This window comes from Phaseolus vulgaris, chromosome 2, assembly GCF_000499845.2.
Source record: "Phaseolus vulgaris cultivar G19833 chromosome 2, P. vulgaris v2.0, whole genome shotgun sequence".
Lineage (NCBI taxonomy): Eukaryota > Viridiplantae > Streptophyta > Magnoliopsida > Fabales > Fabaceae > Phaseolus > Phaseolus vulgaris.
This window is the reverse complement of record NC_023758.2, coordinates 37,034,638-37,062,155: the sequence shown is the minus strand read 5'-3', so window position 1 is coordinate 37,062,155 and position 27,518 is coordinate 37,034,638. Positions and strand designations below refer to the sequence as shown.

The 27,518-nt window shown below is 34.9% G+C and overlaps 2 protein-coding genes across 5 annotated transcripts; one reads left to right on the top strand and one right to left on the bottom strand.

Moving 5' to 3' along the window:
- The first annotated feature begins 2,451 nt into the window (after nt 1-2,451).
- LOC137811800 (protein ROH1D-like) lies at nt 2,452-4,646 on the top strand. 2 transcript variants are annotated; one of them, XM_068613630.1, is made up of 2 exons: nt 2,452-2,705; nt 3,137-4,646. In XM_068613630.1, the coding sequence occupies exon 2, from the start codon at nt 3,233-3,235 to the stop codon at nt 4,400-4,402; it is 1,170 nt and encodes a 389-aa protein (XP_068469731.1). In that variant the 5' UTR covers nt 2,452-2,705; nt 3,137-3,232; the 3' UTR covers nt 4,403-4,646. The 2 variants fall into 2 exon arrangements, with proteins under 2 accessions (XP_068469731.1, XP_068469730.1); XM_068613629.1 differs by having other exon boundaries at nt 2,482-2,705; nt 3,094-4,646.
- A 1,061-nt stretch (nt 4,647-5,707) lies between these two features.
- On the bottom strand, nt 5,708-25,860 carry LOC137811798 (uncharacterized). Of its 3 annotated transcripts, none has more exons than XM_068613626.1 (15): nt 25,186-25,860; nt 25,002-25,087; nt 16,209-16,363; nt 11,544-11,605; nt 11,204-11,398; nt 10,814-10,868; nt 10,429-10,644; nt 10,192-10,328; nt 9,609-9,801; nt 9,446-9,505; nt 9,111-9,356; nt 7,433-7,691; nt 7,145-7,350; nt 6,864-6,914; nt 5,708-6,513 (listed from the first exon to the last, which is right to left on the bottom strand). In XM_068613626.1, exons 1-15 carry the CDS (start codon nt 25,368-25,370, stop codon nt 6,226-6,228), a joined length of 2,394 nt encoding a protein of 797 aa, XP_068469727.1. In that variant the 5' UTR covers nt 25,371-25,860; the 3' UTR covers nt 5,708-6,225. The 3 variants fall into 3 exon arrangements, with proteins under 3 accessions (XP_068469727.1, XP_068469729.1, XP_068469728.1); XM_068613628.1 differs by having other exon boundaries at nt 16,209-16,332; nt 25,186-25,795; XM_068613627.1 differs by lacking the exon at nt 10,814-10,868 and having other exon boundaries at nt 11,212-11,398; nt 25,186-25,703.
- Nucleotides 25,861-27,518: the final 1,658 nt, after the last annotated feature.

Sequence of the window (27,518 nt, the reverse complement as noted above, 5' to 3'; positions counted from 1 at the left end):
GGTTATGTGTGAACTTGCTTAACCTTCTTAAGCCTGAGTTAGTTAAGTGATTTCACTTCCACTTTTTTTATACCTTCCATAACTTCCTAGAACTTACCATAACATTCTTGAAACTTCTATGCAAAAACTACTAAAATATTATTGAACTTTTTGCATCTTCTAATTTCCTTTTTCAAGTTGTTTAATTTTTCTCTATGTAAATCTTCTTTGAAATTATTTATTATTTTTTCTTCTTTATTTTTTTAGTAATGTTCCTTGTAAATACTCCTTGAGTAGCCTCTCCTCCCTTAAAAATCTCTTCTCCTCTTATTCCTCTTCCATTATCACATCATTAATAAATATAAATAAGTTTTAAAAAAGTAATGTTTTATTGAGAATTTGTTAGATGTTAAAAATATTAAGATAATAAGTCGAAGGATATAAACAAAAATCACTCAGACACACACCAATTTATTATGGAAAATCATCCATCAGGTACTAAGTATAGATAAAGCTCATATGACAAGACACGTTTATGAAGTTAGAAGATACAAGAGCATAAACAATTATTTATAGATGATGTAGGTTGATGAACCAAATTTCAATAGTTGAAGAATATAAACAAAAATCACTCACACATACACAAACTTATTATGCAAAATCGTCCATGTGGTACTAGCTATAAACAAGACATGTTTATTAAGTTAGAAGATACAAGAATATGAAAAATTATTTATAGATGATGCAAGTTGATGAATCAAATTTCAAGAAAGATTCTAACAAAAGGAACATGTTTTTGTGTCAATGAGAGGATTTGTATCGTCTATCCACCCAAGCATGCTTTTACATATTTCAAGACCTACATCTTTGCATAGTATTTGACTTTTATGAATAGTATCTAAAAAAAGTTTGGCACATGCCTAACTAACAATTAAAAAAGCACAAAAGCTACATTAAAGATCCAACAATTCTTTTCAAAATGTCTATAAAGGACAAATTTCCCTTTGTGATGGATTACTGATCCAATGAGAATATATTCTCTTTAAATGAAAACTTTTGAAATGAAACAATAACCACTAGACCATCTAACCATGCCTTTTAGCTCAAGAGAGAGCTATCTTTTGCGAATTCTTCATTTAGTGAAATTTATCTTTCGTGAGGAATGTTCTTCATGGTAAATTCTCTCTGTTAAGAGAGTTGACCATTTCTTACTCAAACTTCTTTATTTGTTCGCCAATAGTCATAGAGTAAATAATACTTAAAAAAGTTATAAATGATTTAGTTATTAAAGAATATTATATTATTTATTTCATAAGATAAAGAAAAATTTACTAATGTACTCTAAGTTAGAAGTGATAGATACAAAATACTTATTCTAATTGATTATAAGAAATCTTTCAAGTAATGTTTGAAAAAGAATTAAATGTAACTCGTTTAAGTGAACATGTATAGAACAAATCTTACTTTTCTTCCATGTAGTCTATCATTCTTGTTTAAATATTTTTATAAAATTATTGTGAATATTAAACTATTTTACTAATTCATTTAGATGACAATCATTTAACTTTATGCTATTTTGTTGATTTTTTTTGTATAATTTTTATAAAAGTTTTACAACTTTATACAACTACCCTTTTAAAGTTAAAATGTCATTTAATTGATACCTCAAGGTTATTTTATAATTAGAAAATGTAATAAAAAATTAAAATTAAAATACTTAAACTTAAACTAATTAATCTAAAATCTCAGAAGTAGTTTATCAATCAAGCTGAAAACAATTATTTAATTTTAATAAATAAATAAAATAAAATTATATTCAAATTTAAAGTTAAAAATTTAACCAAATAATTTAAATAATTTGATTTACATTATAAGTTTGTTTGTATATATTTATAATTTTTAAAGTTAAAAAAACATTAATTATTCTTTGATAATTATATCCTCATTTTTACCTAATTTTTAATTAATTTAAACTTATATATTTATCATGAAGTAGAAATTAGAATAGGTAAAAAAGATAGTATCACAAAATATTATTTTATTACAATAAAAATTTACTGTGTTTTTATTTCATAATATAAATTTTAAAAAATTAATAAAAATAGAAGAATGGAATTTATAGTTGACTTATTTGTAAATAAATTTAATTATTTTCGAATCATTCCTAAAATATCCTTTAATTAATTATTATTTTACTTTCAATTTTTTTTCATTCATGAGATCAAATTTTAATAAATAGTATTTAAAAAATTAAAATTAACTTAATTAAAATTAAATAATATTAGTTGGCTTTCTTAATTCGTATAATTTTAATTATTTTCACTTATATTGAAGTTTAGAATCTCAAATAAACTCTCAGAGAATTTTAATACCAAATTGTTTTTCTTATACCTTGAAGAGGGGAACATTTTCTGGTGGGAATTATTTAAATTGTATTTTTATATGATCTCCAGACAAAAATCTTGTGTGTCTTATATTTCTCAAAATAACCTTAAAAAAAACGTTGTCTTGTCAGAACTCTTCACAATAATAACATTCCAACTACATCGCTTTTGCTTCCCCTGAACTAGCGTACACCAAAGCCACCTCTGGCTTTGGTCCTTCGCTAGGGTTTGGGGATTTGCCTTTTCCCATTTCGTCACTTCTACGTTTTCTATGACAACTCTTTTACTCCTACAAATTCCAATCGTCTTCTTCTCTCGGTTCTAAACTTCTCAAGTTCAGAGGTACCTCCTTTATTCTCTATTCTCTGTTTTTCTTTAAGCCTTCTTACAAGTTGCAAGCTCTTGCACTTCATTTTTAATTGTTTTTCTTTTTAAAACGATGATGTTTTACGAAACCCAACACTTTTTTAAGATTGTTTGAGCATATGGTTATCTGGGTAGAGATCAAGGTTTGACTTTTAGTTGAGTTTTCCCAGTTTTTGAATTTGAAGAGCATGAAAGTCATGTTATTGAAAGTTGAGATCTTTTAAGATTTGGGTTTCGATTTCAGTATTGGAGTTTGGTTGATCTGTTTACTTAATCGGTGTTTGATAGTCGTAAGGTTGTCAATTGGATATTTGGTGTTAATTTTGTTGGACTGTTGAGGATACCCTGAATTCTTTGCGTTCAGTAACTTATCGGAAGTGAAACTGAAACGGGGAAATTCAATGCAGTTGTTTTTGAGGGGTTTCATGTGATCTTTGTGATTCTGGTTCGGTTTGTTGGGGATCTTGAGTGGGACTTTTGCTGAAGGCTGTGACTCTGTAGCAATGCCTGAAAATCAGGGCTCTTCTTCGTCGTTGTCCTCGTTTGGTCGTTCAATATTTGGTGTAAGGCAGGAGCAAGTTCATTCTGTGGAAGCAAGTCATGAATCCGATTCCTGTAATTTAGAGCTTGGATCATTCCAAAAGCGTGTTACAGATAGGTTTCAAGACCTTTCTGTGGCTAGTGATGAGGAGTTTCTCTCAATTAGTTGGATCCAGAAGGTCCTCAATGCGTTTATCCTCTGCCTAGAGGACTTCAGAGCCATTCTGTTGAATAACAAAGAGCATGTCACAAAACCCCCGCTGGATCGCATGGTTTCCGAATTCTTCGATAGATCAGTGAAGGCCCTTGACATTTGTAATGCAAGCAGAGACGGGATTGAGAAGATTCGCACATGGCAAAAGCTTCTGGAAATTGTCTTTTGTGCCTTAGGTTCATCTAAGAGAGCATTAACTGAAGGCCAGTTCCGTAGGGCAAGAAAGGCACTGATGGATTTAGCATTGACAATGCTTGATGAGAAAGAATCTGGATCAATATTTTCTCAGCGTAATAGGTCTTTTGGGCGACATAACTCTAGCAAGGATCATCACTCAACAGGGCATTCAAGATCACATTCGTGGAGTGTCTCCCGGTCCTGGTCTGCATCCAAGCAACTACAGTCCATTGCAAATAACCTTGTTCCACCCCGTCCTACTGAGATTGCTGCTACAAGCAGGCTTGCGATTCCGGTTTATACGATGAACTGTGTTCTCCTGATAGTTTTGTGGACCCTTGTTGCAGCTATTCCTTGTCAGGATAGGGGTCTAAGCATTCATTTTTCAGTTCCACGGCAATTATCCTGGAGTACTCCAGTTTCTGTTCTTCATGAACGGATCACCGAGGAGTCAAAGAAGCGAGAGCGTAGAAACTCGAATGGCTTGTTGAAGGAGATACACCAAATTGAGACTAGCAGCCGCCACATGACTGACCTGATAGATTCAGCTCAGTTTCCACTGGCAGATGACCAGAAAACACAAATTGATTGTGATGTGAATGAGCTAATGCGTGTTTGTGAAGCTTTTAGAAATGGGTTGGACCCATTGGAGCGCCAAGTGAGAGAGGTCTTCCGGAAGATAATGGCATGTCGAACTGAGGGCCTTGATTACCTTGGCACCTCAAGCCATAATGAACAATGAAAATGGTGAGTTGTTGATGAGCTATCAGATGTACAAATTTGCGGAGCGTGTACATTTTTTTACATCTCACCATCTTTTTTTGAGAGGAGGAATGACTCGGCAAGACAAGCAGATAAATCTTTTAGCACTCTTGTAATGCACTGTATTATTCTCAGTACTTGTTTGAAAAAAAGAATGGTCAGGTTACGAATTTAATAGTTTATATTATCTTTGCTTTACTATATAAAATGGTGTTTTTGTTGCACTTGTATGAGGTCATTTTTAATGCAGCAGGTAGAACTTCAGTCGGAAGGCACTTGCAATAATGCCTTGAAGGGAAACTTAGACAAAGGGTCTAATGAAGATTATAAGTTCAAATTTTGTTTTTAATTTGTACCCAAAACTTGGGGAGAGGGGATGGGCAGAAATTATACATTTACATTTTTTCCCTTACAATTCAATTTTTTTTTCTGAAAGAGTACATTGAAAAGAAACGCAGAATGAAGATAAATTAATGGGGGCTGAGTGGAATTTGAGTCAGCTGATAGAATGAACTTTGTTTCGTCTTTCTTATATACATCTATTTGACAATATTGGGTTAATTCATTTGTGACTTCTGGGCTTATTTTAGTGTTTATCTATAAATGAAAAAAAAATCATTTTCATAAACTAAAATTAATTTTTATTTCTTATGTCACTTTTTTTTTAAAATTTTGTTTATAACTTATGTTTAAACTAATTTTAGTTAATTGAGATATTAATTTATTTATTTGTTATTGTTTTTCCCTTTTAAAGCTTTTTTACTCGTAATCATAGTATATTTGTCCATAGGTCCTAGAATCTTACAGATTTCGTGTAATATTTCTAGACTTAAGAAAAGTAAATTGCTGTTGTTTATCTCTACTATAAGCACTTGCAGCTAAGAGCTTCTTAGAGTATCCTTTATTAAGCCAATCGTACAAAGAAAAACGCTGAAAGAAAAGCGCTGGTAGAAAAGTAGTACATTTGATATCTCGCTTGGTGCTATTACTATGTAGTCGGAGTTCAGTTTTTGCACATGTTCGATTTCCACTCTACCGTATGATGCACAGAGCACCATTAAATAAAAGGCATCTATAGTCAAACTGCTCACATACAGATATCTATTTGAAGGATTTAGTTTGGATGAATTGTTCAGTGTTATCCAATGAAGCACTGTACACTAAACTAGTGTTACGTTGAATCTACAGTGAGGTATATTTAATCTTCACACACAAGTACAGAAATATGAACAAAATGAACTAGTAACAGGTTTAAAGAGGCACCATGACACCAGAAAGCGTAATCTGAAGCAAAAGGATGGAAGTTATCTAGGAAATTCTTTCAATATCTGTCAGCGTACAACATTTTCTATAGGTTCCTAAGCTTATAGAACTAAAGACTCCTATAAACATAAAGAGACAAGGTAAACTCACAATTTTGTCTTTTGTACAGACACGCCTACACCCTGCCTATTGGCCAAAAAAGGCTGTAGCACCATCCACAACCGAGAAAAAAAAGTACTATATAACTACATAAAAAAAAGTATGTTACAATGGCCAAGGTCACATGCATGTTTGATGTTCTGCAAATTCCTCTATTTTCCTGACCTGAATTTTTTGGAGGGGTCAAATTTATCAATTCTTCACACCGGAAGATGGTGTTGAAAGCCTACTAACTCTGATGGAGTTTAAATTGGCATCTCTGAGCTGTGTTTTGATTACAATCCTATGCATTAAGTTCCAATGTTCTTGAAGTATTGTCTCAACTTCACTCTCTATCTAAATCAACAAGGTTGTCTAAATTCCAAGTAGATTACTTCTTTACTAACAAAACAGCTCTGGGTAAGACCACATTATGAACTTTGCAAAAATGTCAGATTCCAAAAACTCAATATGAGCCGTCCGTCCAATAAGTGTGTTTAAGTTCCTGCCATAGGAAGAGGTATTGAAGTTGATGTCACAGCGCATGACCACCCTATGGTCAGAGTGGGCTCGGATTTGGTCCAAACAATTATTCAGCATCTCCATGAAGACTTTTCCTCTTCTAGAGAAATCCAAAGAAGATGATGGACATGGTTCTATTCTGGCAGAATGGTACGGAACATAACCATCCTGGCATGCAACAAAAAGGAATCATTATAAAGGAAAACTGTAGTCAGGTTAAAGCTTATAAAGATGAAATGAACTATATAACAAGATCCTATCATTTGCACAGGCCCCCTTATCATGAACAAACAAAAAATAATTTAAGATGGAAGACACTTGCAGAAGAGTGTGACTAAACAGTCATGATATCATTATTAGCATGAATCCTAATCAATGTCAGCTTTCCACCCTGCAGATATCTACCTATTTTGCTTTTCTCTTGCTACATCTTCACCTTTCCAGAAATGATCTAGCATTTAAATGCAGGAAATTTTTAAAAATAATGATGATTCCCATCATAAGCATATAAAGGTAACCTGAGGTGAAGACAAAAGAAGAACATTCCGGAAGTTAGCCAATGTCTTCTCCTGTGGACAATAAAAAGCAGTAAGACTAATAGCACTTGTGTCCCTATTTTCACTTCATTAAAATATAGCAAATGAATATAAACAAAACATCCCTGTAGCCCCACTTCTCCAATAACTAAAGTCCCTTTTCAAAACCCTAAAACCGCATGAATTTCACAATTATGGAAAAGGATAAGAAATTAGGCATCAGGTAACTTGTAATCAAGAGCAAAATATTATGCATTCCATACCTTGGAAAGATTATAGATGAAAGTATTTTCAAGATCAGGGTCATCTGTAAATGTAAGTTGGTGAATACATTGTGTGCCCTTGAGCTTCTTCAATATCCACAGCCCTGAATTGAATAAAGAGTTCGAACTATACATATAACCCAAATGCGGACCAGATATGGAGACATATGTTTGCAAGTATCTTAGATATGGCTCCATGATGCTCTCTGGAATTATTTAAAAAAAGAGATTACTTTCCCTAGTTTAATTTCTGAACACTACTGTTAAAAAAATTATGCATAGATGTACCTGTTAAGGCTGTCCTGATAATGAGATTACCAATAGAATGACCAACAAAGCTAAGTTTGATATCCTTCAAGTTTCCACTTCTTGAAGCTTTATCCATCTTCTTTTTCAGGAAGGAGATCACTTCCTGGGCAAGCCGTGATCCCATTTCTCTGAAGTCTCCGGATGTTTTATCTTCATTTGCCTCTGACATTAGAAATTGTATCTTGGGGTCTATTAAAAGCCATTGGTTCCGAACAAGCCGTAAATCTAAATGATTTCCCTGTTAAGTTAAGTCATGAAGAGCACACTTAGTCAAATCATCTATTAATGGGAAAAAATGATAAACAAGACAATTACATAATAGTTGTGATGCATTCGCATGAATCAGCATAGGAGACCATCTACCAAAGAATGTGTAGTAGTATTAAGATTTAGTCAGACCGTCTATTGTTTACCCCTTGTATTGTAGACAATATTTTGTTTTAACTATCTTAATGGTTTTCTGTTATCCCTTAGTTTTATATATAGAAACACTATTCTTTGGGTATGTTGTGTTACAACTTATTCACTCTGTGTAACCTTATGTTATAACACAATTGTTTTCTTTTATTCTTGTTCTTGTGCTTTTTCTTGTTACTGTTGTACAAACGCAATAAGAAACATAATACAAAAATCAAGCCACACTGGAAAATAAAAGAAAGGACATTGCAATACTGCATATCTAACTTTCTCTGCAAGAAAATCCACGTTAACCATTGAAGGTTGATAGAAAAAATAGCTGAAACTAAACAAAACAACAAAACCAATTTCTTTTAAGAAAATTTTGTATTGAGCAGAGTTAGGTGCGGAATGACTAAAGAAAACAAATAGAAACCTCCAAGATAGAGCAATCGCAGGAAAAACTAATGCCTATTTAAGCAAGCAGCTTAGTTCTTAATCTAACAACGAAAGTAAAGTAGTCATTAGAACCATTATATAAGAGAAAATATATGGTAAGAATGAAAGAGTGATTATTTTAAAGTTACTTTTCTAAATAAATTCATTATTTTATAAATATAATAGTATACTAATACTTGGTATTGAAAGGATATTTTCTGGTAGTTTAGAGGTAGCTTATATTAGAACATAGTTTTCCTTCCTTCATAGGTCCCCAAGAGGATACCCCCACTACCAGGATCACATTCCAATAATAATAGAATCCTCAACTAAGCTATAGATAATTCTAATTATCCTACAAACAAGTAATATATGTATTTTTGGGAAATGGAAACACAAGCAAGACGGTAAATATTTGATGCAGACAGCAACAACAAAAGAAAATAGGGGGGCAGAAGAAAAATGCAAAGATGGAATAGAAATGGAGGATGTATTATATATCACTAAAAGAGGAAAACAAAATATGCACATAAAAGCTACTCTGTCCCACCATAACAACGTCAACAACAAATTGGACACAATTTGATGCTATTTCGTGCAAAAAGTTTGAAAGCAAGAACTGCATATGATATTTTATTATATCAGATAACAACAACATAGTTTTGAATTCTCCCATTTATTATCCCAGAACATAAATTGCCGTTTCAGTTTTCAAAGAGAAGTACTGTGGATTATAACTTCAAAAGACTGAAGGCCAAAAGTAACAGAGAGAGACAAAACCCATAACAAGGAGATAAAAGCAACTAGAGAATGTGAAACATGCCTGAAACCCATGAACAAAAACAACTATTCTCAAAACAAGCTCATTTTGCTGTGAACTACTACCACACAACTTCTTTGTGGCTCTGGATCCATTTTCTACAATATGCCTCCCTTTGTCCTCCAAAGGATTGAAGTTTGAGTTCACACTGGCAGAATGGTAAGCGTTTGCCAAGCGTTCTATAATAATGATAGGAACCAGCAGAGGATCTCCAAATATAAACATGTCTTGAAGTGACCGATTGTTTATCTGCATGGGAATCACATATATCACCAATTCCAGTCAGCTGAAACTATAATACTGCAAAGAACTCCAGAAAAAAAAACATATTGGCTTACCCTCATTTGTGCTATTCCCCGCCTGTGAAGTTCTGCACGCATTGTTGCAGCTTGAATAGGCTGAATTGAAGAAAAAGGGACATAACATATTCGAAGAAAACGACCCAGTAAAGAAAATTCATATGAAAACAGAACTAATAAATATTAAATAATAGATTATTACATCATCAGTAAACCTCCTTGTAAGTATTGAACTTCTATGTACACCGTGGGACATCAATGTCCCCTCAACTCCATTGTTCATATTTTGACGAGGCACTGCAACCTTTGAGTACACCATCCATATAGACCATTCGGTTCTCCGATCAATCACCCAGGTTTTCTGCAGAAATTCCAGTATTTTTGTTTTGTTTTCCCTGGTTAAAATGATGAGGCAAAACAAGAGATGTTATTGAATTAATGCACTGCAGAAATGTTATGGTAAAATAGTTAATTTCTTACAACATAACAGTCTAGCTATGCATTTACATTACATATAAAAACTGTACAAATTTATGACAAAAATCAGCCTCGTCCTGGACAAGCTAATCTCACTAGCCAGTAAAATAAACTCAAGCTTGGCAAAAAGCAGCAGGAAAAAAAAACTTCAAACTGAAAGAAGACGAGGAAAAATAGTTCTTCATTCCGCTATAATGATCAGAATGGATATAAAGCTATAGAAGCATTAATATACTAAAAAAGAGCTACAATTTCAAAGCTGCCAAACTTAAATAATTATTTGGACATGAGATCACTGCAATACAAACCTGTGGAATTTCAGAAATATGTTCCAGAGACATAAGAGCTGATTCCCTAGAGACTGGAAAGAGCTCAAGAGATGATCATCCCAAGAAAAAGGTTGAATTGACTTCTCAGTAAGATTATTGATATAATAAGCAGACTTCTGTTTTAGGGAAAGATGGAAGTTGTAAGTCGGTAACTAGTCTAAAACACAAAGAAGCTAAAACAAATAATAAAATGTTCCCGTTGACAGAATTAAAAACCTCAGCACTTGTTACTTGTGCCATGGACAGTTGAAGTGATGGTTCACCATCAACACTTTTCACACATGCTGGTGGAGTAGGAGCAAACCATTCTGTAGCATCTGATTCAAAAGTAATTTCAGTCAAATCAATAGCTTTGCCAATGCCTGTGCTAATTCTTCTCAAATCTTCAAGCAGAATATCATACGCAGCCATCAATGCTTTGATAAGCATAACCTAATTTGAGTTTTGAGAATCAGAAGAATAAGTTACAATAGTACGCAAAGACATTTCTCAACAAAATTAAGCTTATCAAATAATATGAACCACAACTGTGCAACTTAAAACACCGTAAAACAAGAATCACTGTTATCATGTGATGTGATCTATACAGAACACCTCATACCTTGTTTGACCATACATAATCTTCAACATAAGCACCTTCTGAACCTCTGGAATCACTGATATAATTCAACTAATCATATTCAAAAGCTAAAACAATACAGTATGTACAATAAGTAAGAGAAACATAATTAAATTAAGGCTGTTAAATTATAAGGTTTAGATAGTGAATGGGAAGAGGCCCATTGAGACTATTAATTAGGTATGACTAAAGTAGCACTAGCTCAAGCCCACAAATAATAGCACACCTAACCTTAACCAAACAGGGAAGCAACTTCTAAGTTCTAAGACTACTCCTTGCTCAGAGGACTAATTCTAATGATATATTCATGATATTCCAACTGAAATGGTGTAATAGTTAGTTTGAACTTCAAAAACTGGAAGTCTGACAAACCTGGATACCTTCTGTTGAGATGTGTGATAACTAGCTTTTAGTAGGCTGATGTGAATGCTTGTATCAACAACGACAGCATGGAAAGCATCAAAATGAACAGGACAATAGGAATGCAATCCCCGAAGAGCTTTAGGGGGAATTTTATATTCATGAACTGAAGCAGCATATGCATCCAGAGAACCTTGTAACTCGGGCCTGCACAATGATGAAATAAGTTCAGACTTAACCTCAAATTCACATTATTGTAATAATAAAATCTAACTAAAAATCAATATCAAAGTATGGTCACTAGTTAAGTACACTAGTGCAGCAAAAAAAGGAAAGGGAACTATTAACTAACCCAGTTCCAATTATAGGAGCATGCATGAGTTCAAACTTCAAGATGACAGAAGAGGATTGTCCCTGTGTTTAGTCAATAACCAAAAGTTTACCAGACAGAAGAAAAATAAAAGGTAGTCTTGTGGTGCACATCAATAAAGCAGCAAGTCACAATAGTTTTTTTTCATGATAGATTATTATAATGAAAGGAAAGCGGAAACATATCCTATTTCTTTGCACAACAGAAGTAGAAATGAATTCAAATAACCATGAGCTCATGAAGACAATTGTATCCAATAGTTGAAAAAATAAAGAGACTAAACATAGGTTTTCCTTCCCCAACCCAATTCACCAAGGAATGACATGACTTCCTTCTTTACAACTCATGATGTAAAGGGAAAACTTTCCTCTTCTGCAATTATTTTATAAATCTCATTGCCTCTACCATCAGCTTATTGAATGAAGAGGACAGGAGGAAGAAAAAGTGTCAATGGCATTAGCAGATATCTTTGTAAATTGTGAATATTCAGTGAGATGATATGCACCAAGGTACAGCCATTAGCAACTTGAATCAGTGTGCATGATTAGGCCCCTCTCTCAATATTGATTTTGACACAATGAATATCTAATTACACTAAAGCTTGTTTGCTTACATGTAGGTATCTAATCTTTGCATTGTGTTTACATGTATTTTCAGTGATCTTAGTTCATATTCATTATAATTGATGGGTTCTTCAACAATAAGAGAAAACAAGAGAATGGGAATAGAAAGAAAAACTATATTATTAATTATGTAGTATAAAATCATACACATTCAGGTCATTTATCGAACAACGTACATAGAGTGTTAAACAAGACTCTATATATAGATTTTAAGTGTAACAGAAAACCGTTAAGACACTAGACGTTTCACATTGTCTCATAGTTTACAAGAGGAGATGATCTAGCTAGAACACTATTAAATGTGCTCAACCACTAGACTACTGTCTAGCCAAAAAAATAGTAGATGTCAGTCTTAACACTACTAGATAGTCTAATAAAACAATCCAGTAGATGGTCTTCTATGTATTTATTAGACAATATGATTTAGAGTCATCATCACAATTCTCTAACTTTACTCCAAATCGGGAAGAGCTCTTTTCGTCATCATTCTTAATCATCAAACCAAAAATTAATCAACTCTAAAATGTGTGTTTGATACACACATTTCTTCTGTTTTCAAAATGTAGTCAGTTGTCATTATTGCACCAAAAATATCCGTCATTCTCAAGAAATCATCAAACTTCTTGTCCCACTGTCGTGGACTTTATTTCAAGCCATACAATGAATTTTGCAAGAGAAAAACTTTTCTTTTATTCTCAACAAAAACCTTAGGTTGTGCATATAGACGGTCTCCAATCAAGAACATTGTTTTGACATCATCCAATTATTCTAACTCCAAATTATAGTGATTAACAATTGGCATCAAGATCTTTATCGAACAATGTTTCACCACAACTTAGAAAATCTCACTATAATCAACTCCTTCTACTTGTATAAAACCTTTTGCCACCAATCTTGCATTGAGTGTTTCCTCTCCATACTAGATATTCCTTCCTTCTTGAGTACCAGCCACTTGCATCCAACCAGCTTCTGATTTTTGGTTAGGTACATAAGTGTCCACATGTGATTTTTTTTCAAAGATTCAAAGTTTTCTTCCATGACAGGTTTGCCACTACACTTCTATGCCCTCTTGTGCCTCCCTGAAATCTCTCTGTTTTGAACCATCTATCTGTCTAACTGCACTAAAGGCATAACTAATAAGATCAACATATACAAACTTGTGTGTACGTTTGATCGTCCTCCTCTCGTTATCATGCATAGGTTGATAGCCAAGGTCCAAGTTGACGGTTGATTTTTGTCATATGATACCTCGTCTAACCCCTTTGGATGAATCCAATTCAAAGTAAAAGGACCTGCATGTACTCAAATAATCTACTGAACACATGTCCACTAGTCTCGAACTTCAATATGTGAGACCTTCGCAATATGCACACTGATCATAGAAATCCAACTTCTCTATACTATCATTGATCACTCACATATGATAGTCTTAAATGTCACAACTTCGTCTTATCTTGTATTGTTTGACCAGCCACACACATATGTGCAATCACTTTTAGAATGAGAGGCATGGACCAATGCAATGGTGTAAAAAAAAAGGCATTTCTTGTTAAACCATTTTAATGTTAAAGACCTTTTTTTCACCCCATTAATAACTGTAGATGTTCCATTTGAAATTTTTACTATATCATGTTCAATCTTGGTCATTAGACCAAGAAAATCAAACATGGTAATTGACAAGGATTTTTCTTGAGCTCTAAAACATACCTCACATCCTTCAACAACCTCTCCTAATTGTCAAACATCTTCAATGTGACTAACATCAGACCTTGCACCTTACAAACTTTATTGTTTTCAAGAGAAACTATACCTCATTCCTTCAATTCTCAGGTCTCAAAGAACTTTTTCACAAGACACATATGATAAGTGCAACATGAGTCCATGATACAACTCCTCTATTCTGAAACTGATGCTACCAACAACCCCATAGATTCGTAACTATAAAATGCAACTGCAACATTTGCGAAGTCTCTAAAACTGAGAATTCCTTTTATTTTTATCATTCTTCGCAATCTTTCTTGTAGTGACCTATTTTTGCAGCAGTTGTAGAACTCAAACCCTTTCTCTGCCCTATCATCTAATGAATGGTTAGATTTCTTCATTTGCTTTGCTCTTTTTCTTGTTCTTCAACTTTGATGCATTCAAGCCCACTCCATGATCACCTTAGACTCTTGAAGCTCCTTAGTCCTAATTGAGGTCTGAAACTCCTCCATAGTAATGGTTTATGTAGAAATTTCGGAATAGCAAAACGTCCTTGACATGCTCAAACATAGTAGGCAAAACATTTAGAAGTAAAAAAATCTTAGCTTCACTTCAATATTCTCAAGATTATCTAGAATTGTTGGAGATCCCACATCGACTAGAGATTAGAGTCTTTCATTGTATATAAGTGGGTGCAAACCTCAACCCTATGAGCCGGTTTTATGGGGTTGAGTTAGGCTTAAAATCCACTTCTTAATATGGTATCAGAGCATGTTTTCTTGCCTATCCTAGCGAGTATTTGTTGGGCTTATCATGGATTTTAAGCCTAACTCAACCCCATAAAACCGGCTCATAGGGTTGAGGTTTGCACCCACTTATATACAATGAAAGACTAACCTCTAGTCGATGTGGGATCTCCAACACACCCCCTCACGCCGAGACTGCCAACTCGTGCGTGGGACTATATATTATGGGTGATCCGATAGCGGCCCGATAGTGGGTGGCACGATAGGCCCAACACAAACACTCGCTAGGATAAGCTCAAAATGGCTCTGATACCATATTAAGAAGTGGATTTTAAGCCTAACTCAACCCCATAAAACCGGCTCATAGGGTTGAGGTTTGCACCCACTTATATACAATGAAAGACTCTAATCTCTAGTCGATGTGGGATCTCCAACAAGAATCTTGATAAAATTTGTTAGTTGCTCCACCATTGTTCTTGATTATGCCATCTTGAACAAGTACAATTGTAGCTTCAAATATAGTTTGTGCACCAATGATTTCGTCATATACAATGACTTAAGTTTCATCGACGTTGCTGCAACAATTCTCTCTTTCACAACTTCTCTTAATGCATTATCACTACAACACAAAATTATGGTTGTCTGGCTTTGTTGATCATGTTAGTTTTCTTTCGTGACAAAGAAGATAACTTGTTCGCCTCACCCTTTCTTGCTTCAGCACAATCTTGTTGTGTCAAGATAGTTTTCACCTTGATCCTCCATAACCCAAAGCCATTACCCCTAGAGAGATTCTCAATGTCAAACTAGGTAACGATGTCTCAATTCTTGATCTTCTTGACTTTCTTTCTCTTGGTGGCGTCAATTATTGGGTTCTTCAACAATAAGAGAAAACAAGAGAAAGAGAATAGAAAGAAACATTGTATTATTGGATGGTATAAGATCATACATATTGAGATAACTTATCGAACAACGTACATAGAGTGTTAAACAAGACTCTATATATAGACCTCAAGTGCAACAAGAAACCGTCAAGATGCTAGAAGTTTTACGTCATCTTATAGTTTATAAGAGTAGATGATCTTGCTAGAACACTACTAGACACACTCAACCACCGGACAACTATCTAGCCAAAAACACTAGTAGGAGGCAATCTACTATTAGACGATAGTCTTTAACACAACTAGATAGTCTAATGAGACAATCTAGAAGACAATCTTCCATGCTCTTCCATGCTCTTCATAAGATAATATGATTTAGAGTCATCATTACCATAATTTACACTGAATGTGGTCAAGGCCATTGTATATCTTTCAATAATTAAAAATTCAATTTGCTTTGATTTTATAGATGAACATATAGTCAGCATTAGGATGTTCACAACACAGGATAGGACACTTCCAACATGTCATGTTAATATTTGAGCATTATATGCTGTTAAAATTGTCCTGTGTTTGACAATATCTTATGACAAGATCTCCTATACTAGTATGTTTCAACAAAAAATTAACCTCCATTTCATACACAGACAAGTTAAAGGGTTATATCAGTAAATCATTAAAATAGGGAGAAAAACTGACCTCACATACACCAAAAGACAGGTAGAATGAGATCATGATGGAAAGATATACATCCTGTCTTGCATATTTAATATGAAACGGTGGTGTTGAAAAACTGTTGTCTGTATCATCAATTATCCAGACTCTACATAAATTGTCAGAACCCACTTCAGGAGCTGCAGCTCAAAGAAAAAGGATGGATTCTAAGATTATACAGTATAGCTAGAATACTTGCACAAAAATAATGCAATACAACAAACTAAGAGGAAAAAATAATATTCAGCATATCAAGCTTGTGATACATGTTCATGTATACTGAAAGTGTACTGAGGTTCAAAACAGTACATCTTAAAGAGATCATTAGGAAAGTATTTGTTGCAGATTATTCCATAATTAGTGCAGATTCCATTTTCTATTTATTAGGACAGATTTGGTATCTTTTGGAGTTTTGATTTGTATAGCTTTAATTACCTATTATTTTTTCCTTAATTAGGTTGTAAATAGTCTATAAATTCAGATTGTAATCACATTTGAAGATACATTCAGAAATACATTCAATATTTTTCTTTCAACTGTATTACAATACAATAACCTAAAGTTGAGTAAAACTATGCACAAAAGTACAAGTACAGGTCTGTTCAAATTGCTTTGCATACATGCATCCATTTAGTTGCAGATAACTTATTTCTGAATATGGCTAACTGAAATTAAAATTGGACACTCAATCTAGAAAATGAAAAATGGTAGAATTCTGACAATGATTGTGAGTTTGATTCCATAGTACCTGAACTCAATTAGAGATACCAACCAACAATTCAATGTTGATTTGATATAAGTTTGTCTTCTGAATTCCTAAAACTAGAAATGTATCACTCAATCTGACAGAATTCACTAGATACCACTATTTGAACAGACCCTGAGTGACCCTTATTTTATAAAAAATCACAACTCTTAGAATTTAGGTATGAGTCCAACTCAACTCCACAAAAAGAGCACATGGAGTGAGTGTTGCTCTCATTTATATACATTATTTTTTGTTGTATACCTAATTGTTAGATATTATTAGATATAATTAGATATTATTTGATATTATGAGATATTATAGATATTGTTAGATATCTCATATTTATGTAATGGGCTTAGCCCATATGTTTCTTTTTCCTATATAAACATAACCCTATGTGTTCAATATACACAAGGGATTTACCCTATTCTTTCTTTTCCCATTTAATATGGTATCTAGAGCATAACGTTAGAGTTTAGGGTTTAGGGTTCAATTTTTATTGGTGAATCCACTATTCACTGGAATTTTCCAGCCACCACCCCCACTGTCTCGCCGGACCTTCGCCGGATACGCCGCCGGAATCTCGCCGGAATCGCTGTCGGAGCCTTCATCTTTGTTGCTCCCGCCAATTAACCGGTGACTGGATTTGTCCTTATCTTTTGTGGCTTCTTCCGCTTCCGCTGCCACTATGGCTTCTTCTTCAGTCATTATGCCGAATTCATCTATTTATACTAATTACGTCAATGTTCATCTTTCCATTGACAAATTGGATGGAACCAATTATGACACTTGGGCATCAGATATTAAATTATGGCTTAAGAGTCAAGGTTATGTTGATCATCTTACTCATCCTACTCTTGCTGAAAATGAGGTTGTTCGTTGGTCGAAAATTGATGCTCAATTATGCATTGTAATCAAATCGACCATTCACTCATCTTTAAAACAAATTTTTCGTACCTATGAAACATGTTCAGAAGTTTGGGAACAAGCATAATTATTATACACCAATGATACTCAACGTCTTTATGGTGTGTGTCAAAATCTTCTCACAATTGTTGCTCCCAAACGTCTTGATGGTACAATGGCATAATATCTAGGTAAACTTCATGCTCTTCTTCATGATTTTAATGAGTTATTACCTCCTGTCTCTACTCCTTCTCAAGAACTAGAACAAAGATCCAAGTTCTTCATGTTATTGGGTTTACATGGTCTTCCTGATGATTATTCTCACGTTCGTGATCAAATTTTGGGATCTCCTATTGTGCCCAATTTTACTTCCACTTGTTCTACCCTTTTGTGCGTGCCAGGTAAACACACCGCTGATATAACGTCTCATGTTGATGACTCTTCTGCTTTAGTATCTCAGCATAATGATCGTACTCGCCCTCACAAGCCGGGCAAAGGGCGTCACAAGTGTGACCATTGTGGCAAACTTGGCCACAAAATTGACAGATGTTATGCCTTACATGGTCGTCCTCCTAGATCTGTTGCGGTTGCTCAAATTGCCCCTGTGCAACCTTCTACCATGGACCATACTTCAATTGATACCCCAAGCCAGCCTGCTATTTTCAATGAATTTCTTAAATGGTATGAGGATCGTCAGAACCCTAGTTCCACGGCTTCTGTTGCACATTCAGGTACATCTTTTGTTGGCCTCACTCACTCCACTTCCCATGGCCCTTGGGTTCTAGATTCAGGTGCCACTGATCACATTACTGGTAATAAATCTTTTTTCTCTTCCCTTATCTACTACGGGTTATTTACCTTTAGTTACCATGGCCAATGGATATAGGGTACCATCACATGGTGTTGGTACTATTAATCTTTTTTCATCTTTATCTATTGATAATGTTCTTTATGTCCCTGGGTCTCCATTTAACTTATTATCCATTAGTCGTCTCACTCGTTCCCTTGACTGTGTTATTTCTTTTACCAAAGATTCTGTTACTTTACAGGACCGGAGTTCGGGACGGATGATTGGCACCGGATGTGAGTCTCATGGACTTTATCAACTACAGATCTCTGCACATGTTGGCGCAATTATGGATTCTCCATCTCTCATTCATGCTCGGTTGGGTCATCCTAGTCTTGCCAAGATGCAACAGCTTGTTCCAAGTTTGTCTAATGTGTCTACTTTATCGTGTGAGTCGTGTCAGTTAGGGAAACACATTCGTAGTTCTTTTCCTCGTAGTGTCTCACAACGTGCTTCATCTCCTTTTGCCTTAGTTCACTCTGACATTTGGGGACCAAGTCGTATTAAGTCTAATTTAGGATTTCAGTATTTTGTTACTTTTATTGATGATTATTCAAGATGTACTTGGGTATTTTTAATGAAAAACCGTTCTAAGTTGTTTTCTATATTTCAAATATTTTACAATGAAATTAAAAATCAATTTGGAATTTCCATCCGAATTTTGCGCAGTGATAATGGACGTGAGTATCTTTCTCATTCTTTTAAAAATTTTATGGCTTCTCATGGTATTCTTCATCAAACTTCATGTGCTTATACACCTCAACAAAATGGGGTAGCTGAGCGCAAGAATAGACATCTTGTTGAAACAACTCGTACTATTTTAATCCATGGTGATGTTCCTCAGCGTTTTTGGGGTGATGCTGTTCTTAGTGCATGTTATCTCATTAATCGCATGCCATCTCCAGTTTTAGATAACAAAATTCCTCATTCTATTTTATTTCCACATGACCCTCTCCACTCTTTACCTCCCAAAGTTTTTGGGTCCACATGTTTTGTTCATAATTTTAGTCCTGGTCTTGATAAATTATCTCCTAAGTCACACAAATGTGTCTTTTTAGGGTTCACTAGATCACAAAAAGGAAATAAATGTTTCTCACCGTCTTTAAACCGTTATTTTATTTCAGCAGATGTCACCTTCAGTGAATCTTCCCTTTACTTTAAGTCTTGTCCTTCTCCTTCAATTTCTTCATCTAATCAAGTTAATATTCCTCTTGTTGTGCCTAGTGCACCTAACAATTCACCGCCGCCGCCAACTCTTCAGGTGTATAGTCGTCGTCAACCGTCTCATCGTCCATCAGCAAACTCTATTCTGGTGCCAACACCTCATCCCCCTCCGGCTCCTATAGTTGAACCTCCGACTGTTGAACCTGATCTTCCTATTGCTATCCGTAAAGGTATACGTTCTACTCGTAATCCCTCTCCACATTATACTGCTTTGAGTTACCATAGACTATCTCAACCCTTTTATACCTGTCTTTCGTCTATTTCTTCTGTATCCATTCCAAAATCTGTAGGTGATGCCTTAGCCCATCCTGGTTGGCGTCAGGCCATGCTTGATGAAATGAATGCGCTTCAGAATAATGGAACTTGGGAACTTGTTCCTTTACCATCTAGGAAATCTGTTGTTGGTTGCAGGTGGATTTTTGCTATCAAAGTTGGTCCTGATGGTACTATTGATCGTCTCAAAGCTCGTCTTGTGGCTAAGGGTTATACCCAAATTTTTTGTTTAGACTATGGCGATACTTTTTCTCCAGTAGCAAAGATGGCCTTTGTTCGCTTATTCATAGCTATGGCTGCTCTTCAACAATGGCCTCTTTATCAACTGGATGTTAAAAATGCTTTTCTTAATGGGGATTTGCAGGAAGAAATTTATATGGAGCAACCTCCCGGTTTTGTTGCTCAGGGGAGTCTTCTGGATTGGTATGTCGTCTTCGCAAATCCTTATATGGCCTCAAGCAGTCTCCTAGGGCTTGGTTTGGAAAATTTAGCAATGTTGTTCAACAATTTGGTATGACTCGTAGTGAAGGCGATCATTCAGTTTTTTATCGTCACTCGAGTGCTAGGTGTATTTATCTTGTAGTATATGTTGATGACATTGTTCTTACAGGCAGTGATCACCATGGCATCTCACAAGTAAAACAACACCTTTGTCAACACTTTCAGACCAAAGATCTTGGCAAACTCAGATATTTCTTGGGGATTGAGGTAGCACAATCCAATACTGGTATTGTTATCTCTCAAAGAAAATACGCATTAGATATTTTGGAGGAAATTGGGTTGATGAATTCGAAATCTGTTGATACTCCCATGGATCCCAACGTCAAGCTTCTACCCAATCAGGGGGAGCCTCTTTCAGATCCTGAGAAGTACAGGAGATTAGTTGGAAGATTGAACTATCTCACTGTTACTCGTCCTGATATTTCCTTTGCAGTCAGTGTGGTGAGTCAATTTCTTAATTCTCCATGTGAAGATCATTGGAATGCAGTCATTCGTATAGTGAAGTACATTAAAGGCTCTCCTGGAAAAGGTTTGTTATATGGTCATAATAACCATACTAAAGTCGTTTGTTATTCAGATGCTGATTGGGCAGGATCTCCATCTGATAGAAGGTCAACTTCTGGTTATTGTGTCTCCATTGGTGATAACTTGATCTCTTGGAAGAGCAAGAAACAAAGTGTTGTGGCAAGATCTAGTGCAGAAGCAGAATATAGAGCTATGGCCTCGGCTACTTGTGAGCTTATTTGGCTTAAACAGTTACTTAAAGAATTGCAATTTGGAGAGGTTACTCAAATGACACTGATATGTGATAATCAGGCTGCTCTTCATATTAGCTCAAATTCAGTTTTTCATGAAAGGACAAAACATACTGAGATTGATTGTCATTTCATTCGAGAAAAGATTATATCAGGAGATATCAAGACTGAGTTTGTTAATTCAAATAATCAATTAGCAGATATTTTTACTAAACCCTTACGAGGACCTAGGATTGATTACATTTGTAACAAGCTGGGTACATATGATCTATATGCACCAGCTTGAGGGGGAGTGTTAGATATTATTAGATATAATTAGATATTATTTGATATTATGAGATATTATAGATATTGTTAGATATCTCATATTTATGTAATGGGCTTAGCCCATATGTTTCTTTTTCCTATATAAACATAACCCTATGTGTTCAATATACACAAGGGATTTACCCTATTCTTTCTTTTCCTTTAATACATACAAACTTCATACTCACAAACCCTTCACTGCACAATTCTGTGCGGCAGAGAAGCAACTTTAAGCCTAACTCAACCCCATAAAACCGGCTCATCTCTAGTCGATGTGGGATCTCCAACACACCCCCTCACGCCGAGACTGCCAACTCGTGCGTGAGACTATATATTATGGGTGATCCGATAGCGGCCGGATAGCGGGTGGCACGATAGGCCCAACAAATACTCGCTAGGATAGGCTCGAAATGGCTCTGATACCATATTACGAAGTAGACTTTAAGCCTAACTCAACCCCATAAAACCGGCTCATAAGGTTGAGGTTTGCACCCACTTATATACAATGAAAGGCTCTAATCTCTAGTCGATGTGGGATCTCCAACAGTTTACACTCGGGCCAAATTTTTGTCCCTAAGCATTTGGGGATGGAGAGTGTGAAGCACTGAAATGGAGATGTGTGGCTTATTTATAATCCATGTAATTTTGAATTGTTGGATTGAGTGCTTATCACTAGACCAAAAGTTATAGCTGACAATTAGGGTGCAACACTTTCTACTCAAGAGTGTGGCAGCCCAAACATCACGATTTGATTGTGACTTGGCCCACCTGGCCTTCGTCACGGGACAATTGGTATCACTTGCAACAATCTCCCCTTCAACAATTGTTCTGCTGAGAATCGAACTCGTGACCTTGATTTGATATCAATAAAATTACGTTTAGTGTTTGTTATCATCAAAACTCAAAAAATCTACCGGGATTAGACTATCTAGATGGGCTACTTGGGTACCATCTAGGGAATAAATATGGATGACAATCCAGGCTTTAAAATATCACATGCCACAAGTCTACAAAAAATTAGTGTGCATATTGATCTCTTGGTTGTTTAAATATTAAAATTGGCTGAATAAACCACTTTAGCAACCTCTGCAAGCAAATATCAATAATACATACATTTAATAAGAAAACTTATTACAGCACCTTATGCCTCATTTAGTACGAAAAACTTTTTCACAAGCTCCTTACAATTGGATACACGACAAGACGATAAGTTGCCTTGAAATACTGTTAGCAATCGAACCCAATCATTAGGGATCAATAGGTTACAAAGATGTCCAATTACTATCAAGATTTTGCTTGGTGAATAATAAAATTAGTTTATGTTCACTGCCATGTAGGAAAATAAGAATAAATGCCTAACCGAATCAATTCTTTCCATTCTTTTTGTTACTTGATTGTGCAGGGAACCAATGAGTTGTCAATGTACTGACTATATATTCCCTAAATGATTGAAGAGAAGCTAGAGAATAATGAATTTTCTTAGTTTGAAGTCATTTAGCTACCTTTACCTTTTCTTTTTACAATGCCATATCAAGTAGTCCAACTTGCATGGCCGATCACAGTACCTACGAATTGGCCACCAACAACCTTGAGGACACCATAGACCCCCTTACCCAACACCAAACCACCCTCACTAACAACCAACAAGACCTATCACACAACATTGATTCTATCCTTGAGCAATTGCCTTCACTTACTACTTCTCCTCATGCTTCCCCTCACCATCATCAACCCCCCCCCCCCCCCTATCAAAATGGACCTTCCTCAATTCAACGGCCTTGACCCTATGAGTTAGATCTTCAAAATCCAACAATTTTTAAATTATAAGGGCATTCCCGATGAAGAACAAATAGGGTCACTTACATTCACATGGATGGCCCTTCCCTGAGTTGGTATCAATGAATGTTTCACAATGGTTTCCTCACTTTGTAGCAAGGCATGTTGCAAGCTCTTGAGTCTTGTTTCACTCTGTCTTACTATGAAAGGGAGCTTGGTTCAAGCTTACCCAATGCGGCACTGTCAATGAATACCTCATCAAGTTTTAGAGTTTACCCAATTGTGGTGTCAAGTTAGCTCCAATGTTCCTTTTGAGTTGCTTTTATTTTTGGTCTCTCACCAGAAATTCACCATATCGATGACTAAAGTTGTGGCTCTTGCCAAGCTGTAAGAGGACCAAATGAATGATTTTCGTCGAAGCTCTCATGCCCCTTCCTACCACTCCAATGGAAACATCCTTTACATCTCCTATTAGAACCTTGTTTCAAAGATACATCTCCAAAGGAGTTGACTTCTCATTGTAAACATGATTTTTGTCTTAATACCAAGAGAAGTACAACACCAACCATCATTACAAAGGCCACCTCCTCTTGATCTTGGCCGATGACAATAACAGTACACAAACATTACCCAAAATCAAAGTTCCTTTTACTTCAACCCTAAAAGAGTTGACTAATCCTTTGATCAATTTGAATGTCTTTTCCAACTTGCCAATGCTAGAAATGTTTCTCCTCTATGCATTTATCCCTGGGTCACGTGTTGCCATCCTCGTCAATGCGGAAGCACACACAATTTAATTCAAGCCAAGGTTGCATAATCTTTTAATTGCCTTGTGCCACCATGCCTACCCTTCAAGTAATGGTTGGATGGAATTGGCTTTATTTTAAACTGCAATAGTTTTTGTCGAATACAGGGACATTCATTTCTGGTGGATACCACACCCTCTTAGTGGTGCAAACAATATTTGGTGTCAAATGGCTTAAGAGCCTCAGACCAATAATCAGCGACTAAGGATCCTTAACCATGTGTTTTCTTGTTTGGGCCAACCCATATCGTTTTATGCAAACTTACCTTTATCTGTTACCTGATTGTGCGGGGAACTAAAGATTTGTCATTGTACTAACTATATATTTCTTTAAGTGATTGAATAGGAGCTGGAGAAGAATGAGTTTTATCATCATTTTGTAGCCATTTAGATGCTTTTACCCTTTCTTATTTACTACCATGTCAAATACCAACCGTAATTTCCATGTAAAGAACATGTTTTTGCCCGGATCTAAGACACAACCTTGATGACACCGCCACAGTATCTCAATGCACCCGAAATTCATGTCTTCAACAAAGTAAATTAGTCTAATACAGCAAAACTTACTACAAACTAAACTACAGAAAATAGATGCACTTAACCACTAACACTTGAAGAGATTAGGAATAAAAATCACCTTCATACTGAACAACCCGCGCCGGAATCCCGGGATAGGAGTCTTCACCATCCTCCCGTTTCATGGTAATCTTGATTTTGTACCATCTACAATAAGAATAAAAGACGAATAAAAAAAAACTGAAAAGTCGACAAGAGTATCACAAGGAAAAAGAATGCTACAGAAAGTGGAGCTTAGTGCTTACCCTTGTTCAAAAAGGTCAAGATTATGAAACCTATGAATGTAAATTGCAACCTCGTGCACGGCATCGAGCACAGGCAACTGGTTTGGCCTTGCAGAGCCAGGATGTTGGTGTTCAACATTGACCAACCTTTTGGTTGACCAATTCTTATGATTCAGACCCACAAACCATCTGAGTCTCCGAAACATAAGTAGTAGTACTAGCAGCCGATACAGCAATACTTAAACCCCAAATGATTACTCATGCCTTCAATGAAAGTGGAGCAAAACCCACATGTCCTGAACCTAAAAAGGAACCAACTTTCTCCCACCCACCTTCCCTTCAGCGCAGACCAAACCAATTAATGTTTTCTCATGCTTGAAAGCATCACTCTTTAAGTCATCTGTGAAGTGGGTTTCGGTTGAAGCGACTGATTGGGGGAATGAAGGAAAAGTTGGGACCAAGATGAAAGAAAAACAATAAAAAGTGAAAGAATCGAAAGCGCGTGGAAACAAGAAGAACAAAGACGCAACTTTGTTCACGATGAGGAGTAATAATTCATGATTTATATACATGTTGGCACTAGGCATGAAAAGGAAAATCACTTTCGTCAACTCTTTTCGCAGGTACCGCTATTAATGATCTTTCGTTTTTCTTTTTTTTAGAAGAAAAAAACTAAAATAAAAATTTGAAAATGGTAACATGGGATGTCGTGTCGGTGCAGGCCTTATGGCCATGTACTGAGATTGGTATCTGTATTCTTAAGGTATAGCACGTATAATGTTAATTTCTTTTCTGTTTTGTTATACGAGGAGAAGAACATTGATTGAAGGTTCATTTCTACATTGGTTTACTTTACCATCTTTAATCCATTTGATTTTGGTGGAAATGGGAAATATGAACGAATGAACTCATTCTAGCAGTTATTACATTTTGTCTTTAGAATTTTTTTAGTACAAATTTGTATGAAGTTAATGATAGAGTAATTTTTCTTATGTTGTTGTGGTTAGCAGGGTAATGGTGATGGCCATTGCAATGGAATGGTATTCAAATTTAATTATTTTATGCTCTTTTGTAAAATGTAGTACTATGAAACATAATGTGTCACTAAATTAAATGTGTTGTTAAAGTAAATTTGTATTGTAAGATGTTTTAGGGTGATAATATACAAGGTTATGTAGAGTTTCTCCCCTTCAAACCAACCAATCAACATCCTAAACACATTTAATGTGAGTTTGAATATCAATTTCTCTGAGTTGAATTCAACCCAACACTCTCAACTTTACATTTATGCATTGAAAATGCAATATCTCCTTTGGATGCTCTTCTAATGGATTTCAAACACACTCTCAAAATGCTTGGTTTCAACAGATTTTATTCATTTCGAAGTCAAAGAGAAAACGACAATAATCAAAGGCATCTCAATCAAGAATCTTTGCTGGAAAATCTATCATTCTTACAATAAATTCTTATCATATAGTTTGAAATCAATATCATGCTGATTAGAGGTTGATTATGATCCTCATTCATTTATTTTAATTACTATAGTATTTGGTTTGACTTTGATACACTTATTATTTTAACCAACTATAGATATTCAATTATCAAATTTTTAAACCCAAAATTCCATTATTGGAATTTCTTAACAAAACAGAGGATCCTATAAAATGTTTTTTTTTTCTGGTTGTTGTACATTACAGACAATGTATTTGGTGAAAGTACCATTTCAAAGCAGAAATTTAGTGAGGGTTTGAATATATAATCCAATACTATTTTTATTCTCAACATAGAATTGGAATCAGTTATAAAAGAATTTAATACAGTTTAAATACACACATATATCTATCACGTCAATTAGGGTCCAATACAAATCTAAACCTATATTTCTATTCTTGTACAATAAATGGCAAGGTATGCTTTTTAGAATAAGTGTTTTCTTCTAAATATATTAATTTCAGTCTTATAAAATCCCATTAAATTTAAATATTTTTTATCAGTATTATATGGTCTTAATACTTAATGCATCTTGGTACTTAAATACCTTATTTTTGCTTGCATTTTATTGTTCTATTTTTCATATTGATTAGTAATAACAACTATATTATAAAACAAAATAAATATGAAAACACGATAGTGAAATAAGATTCAGTAATATATCCACCGCATGGGAAATGGTTGTGATTTTATGGTTGATTAAAACAAATACATAAAGCATTTAAAAACTACCTAAAATTACAATATTAGTTTCGCTTAAAATATATAAGTCACGGAAATAATTTATTATAGTTATTTATTATGAGAATTATTATCGTTATTAATTTTCATATTATTTTTAATTGTTTATTTTTTATTGGATC

Excerpts from the sequence above, each read along its gene's own strand:
- LOC137811800 (XM_068613630.1), top strand. The coding sequence starts at position 3,233 with ATGCCTGAAAATCAGGGCTCTTCTTCGTCGTTGTCCTCGTTTGGTCGT.
- LOC137811798 (XM_068613626.1), bottom strand. The coding sequence starts at position 25,370 with ATGTTTCGGAGACTCAGATGGTTTGTGGGTCTGAATCATAAGAATTGG. Across the intron at positions 7,692-9,110 it reads TTTTTGTTCATGGGTTTCAG|GGAAATCATTTAGATTTACG; the intron begins GCATGTTTCACA and ends TTAACTTAACAG. Across the intron at positions 6,915-7,144 it reads TCATCTATAATCTTTCCAAG|GAGAAGACATTGGCTAACTT; the intron begins GTATGGAATGCA and ends TATTGTCCACAG.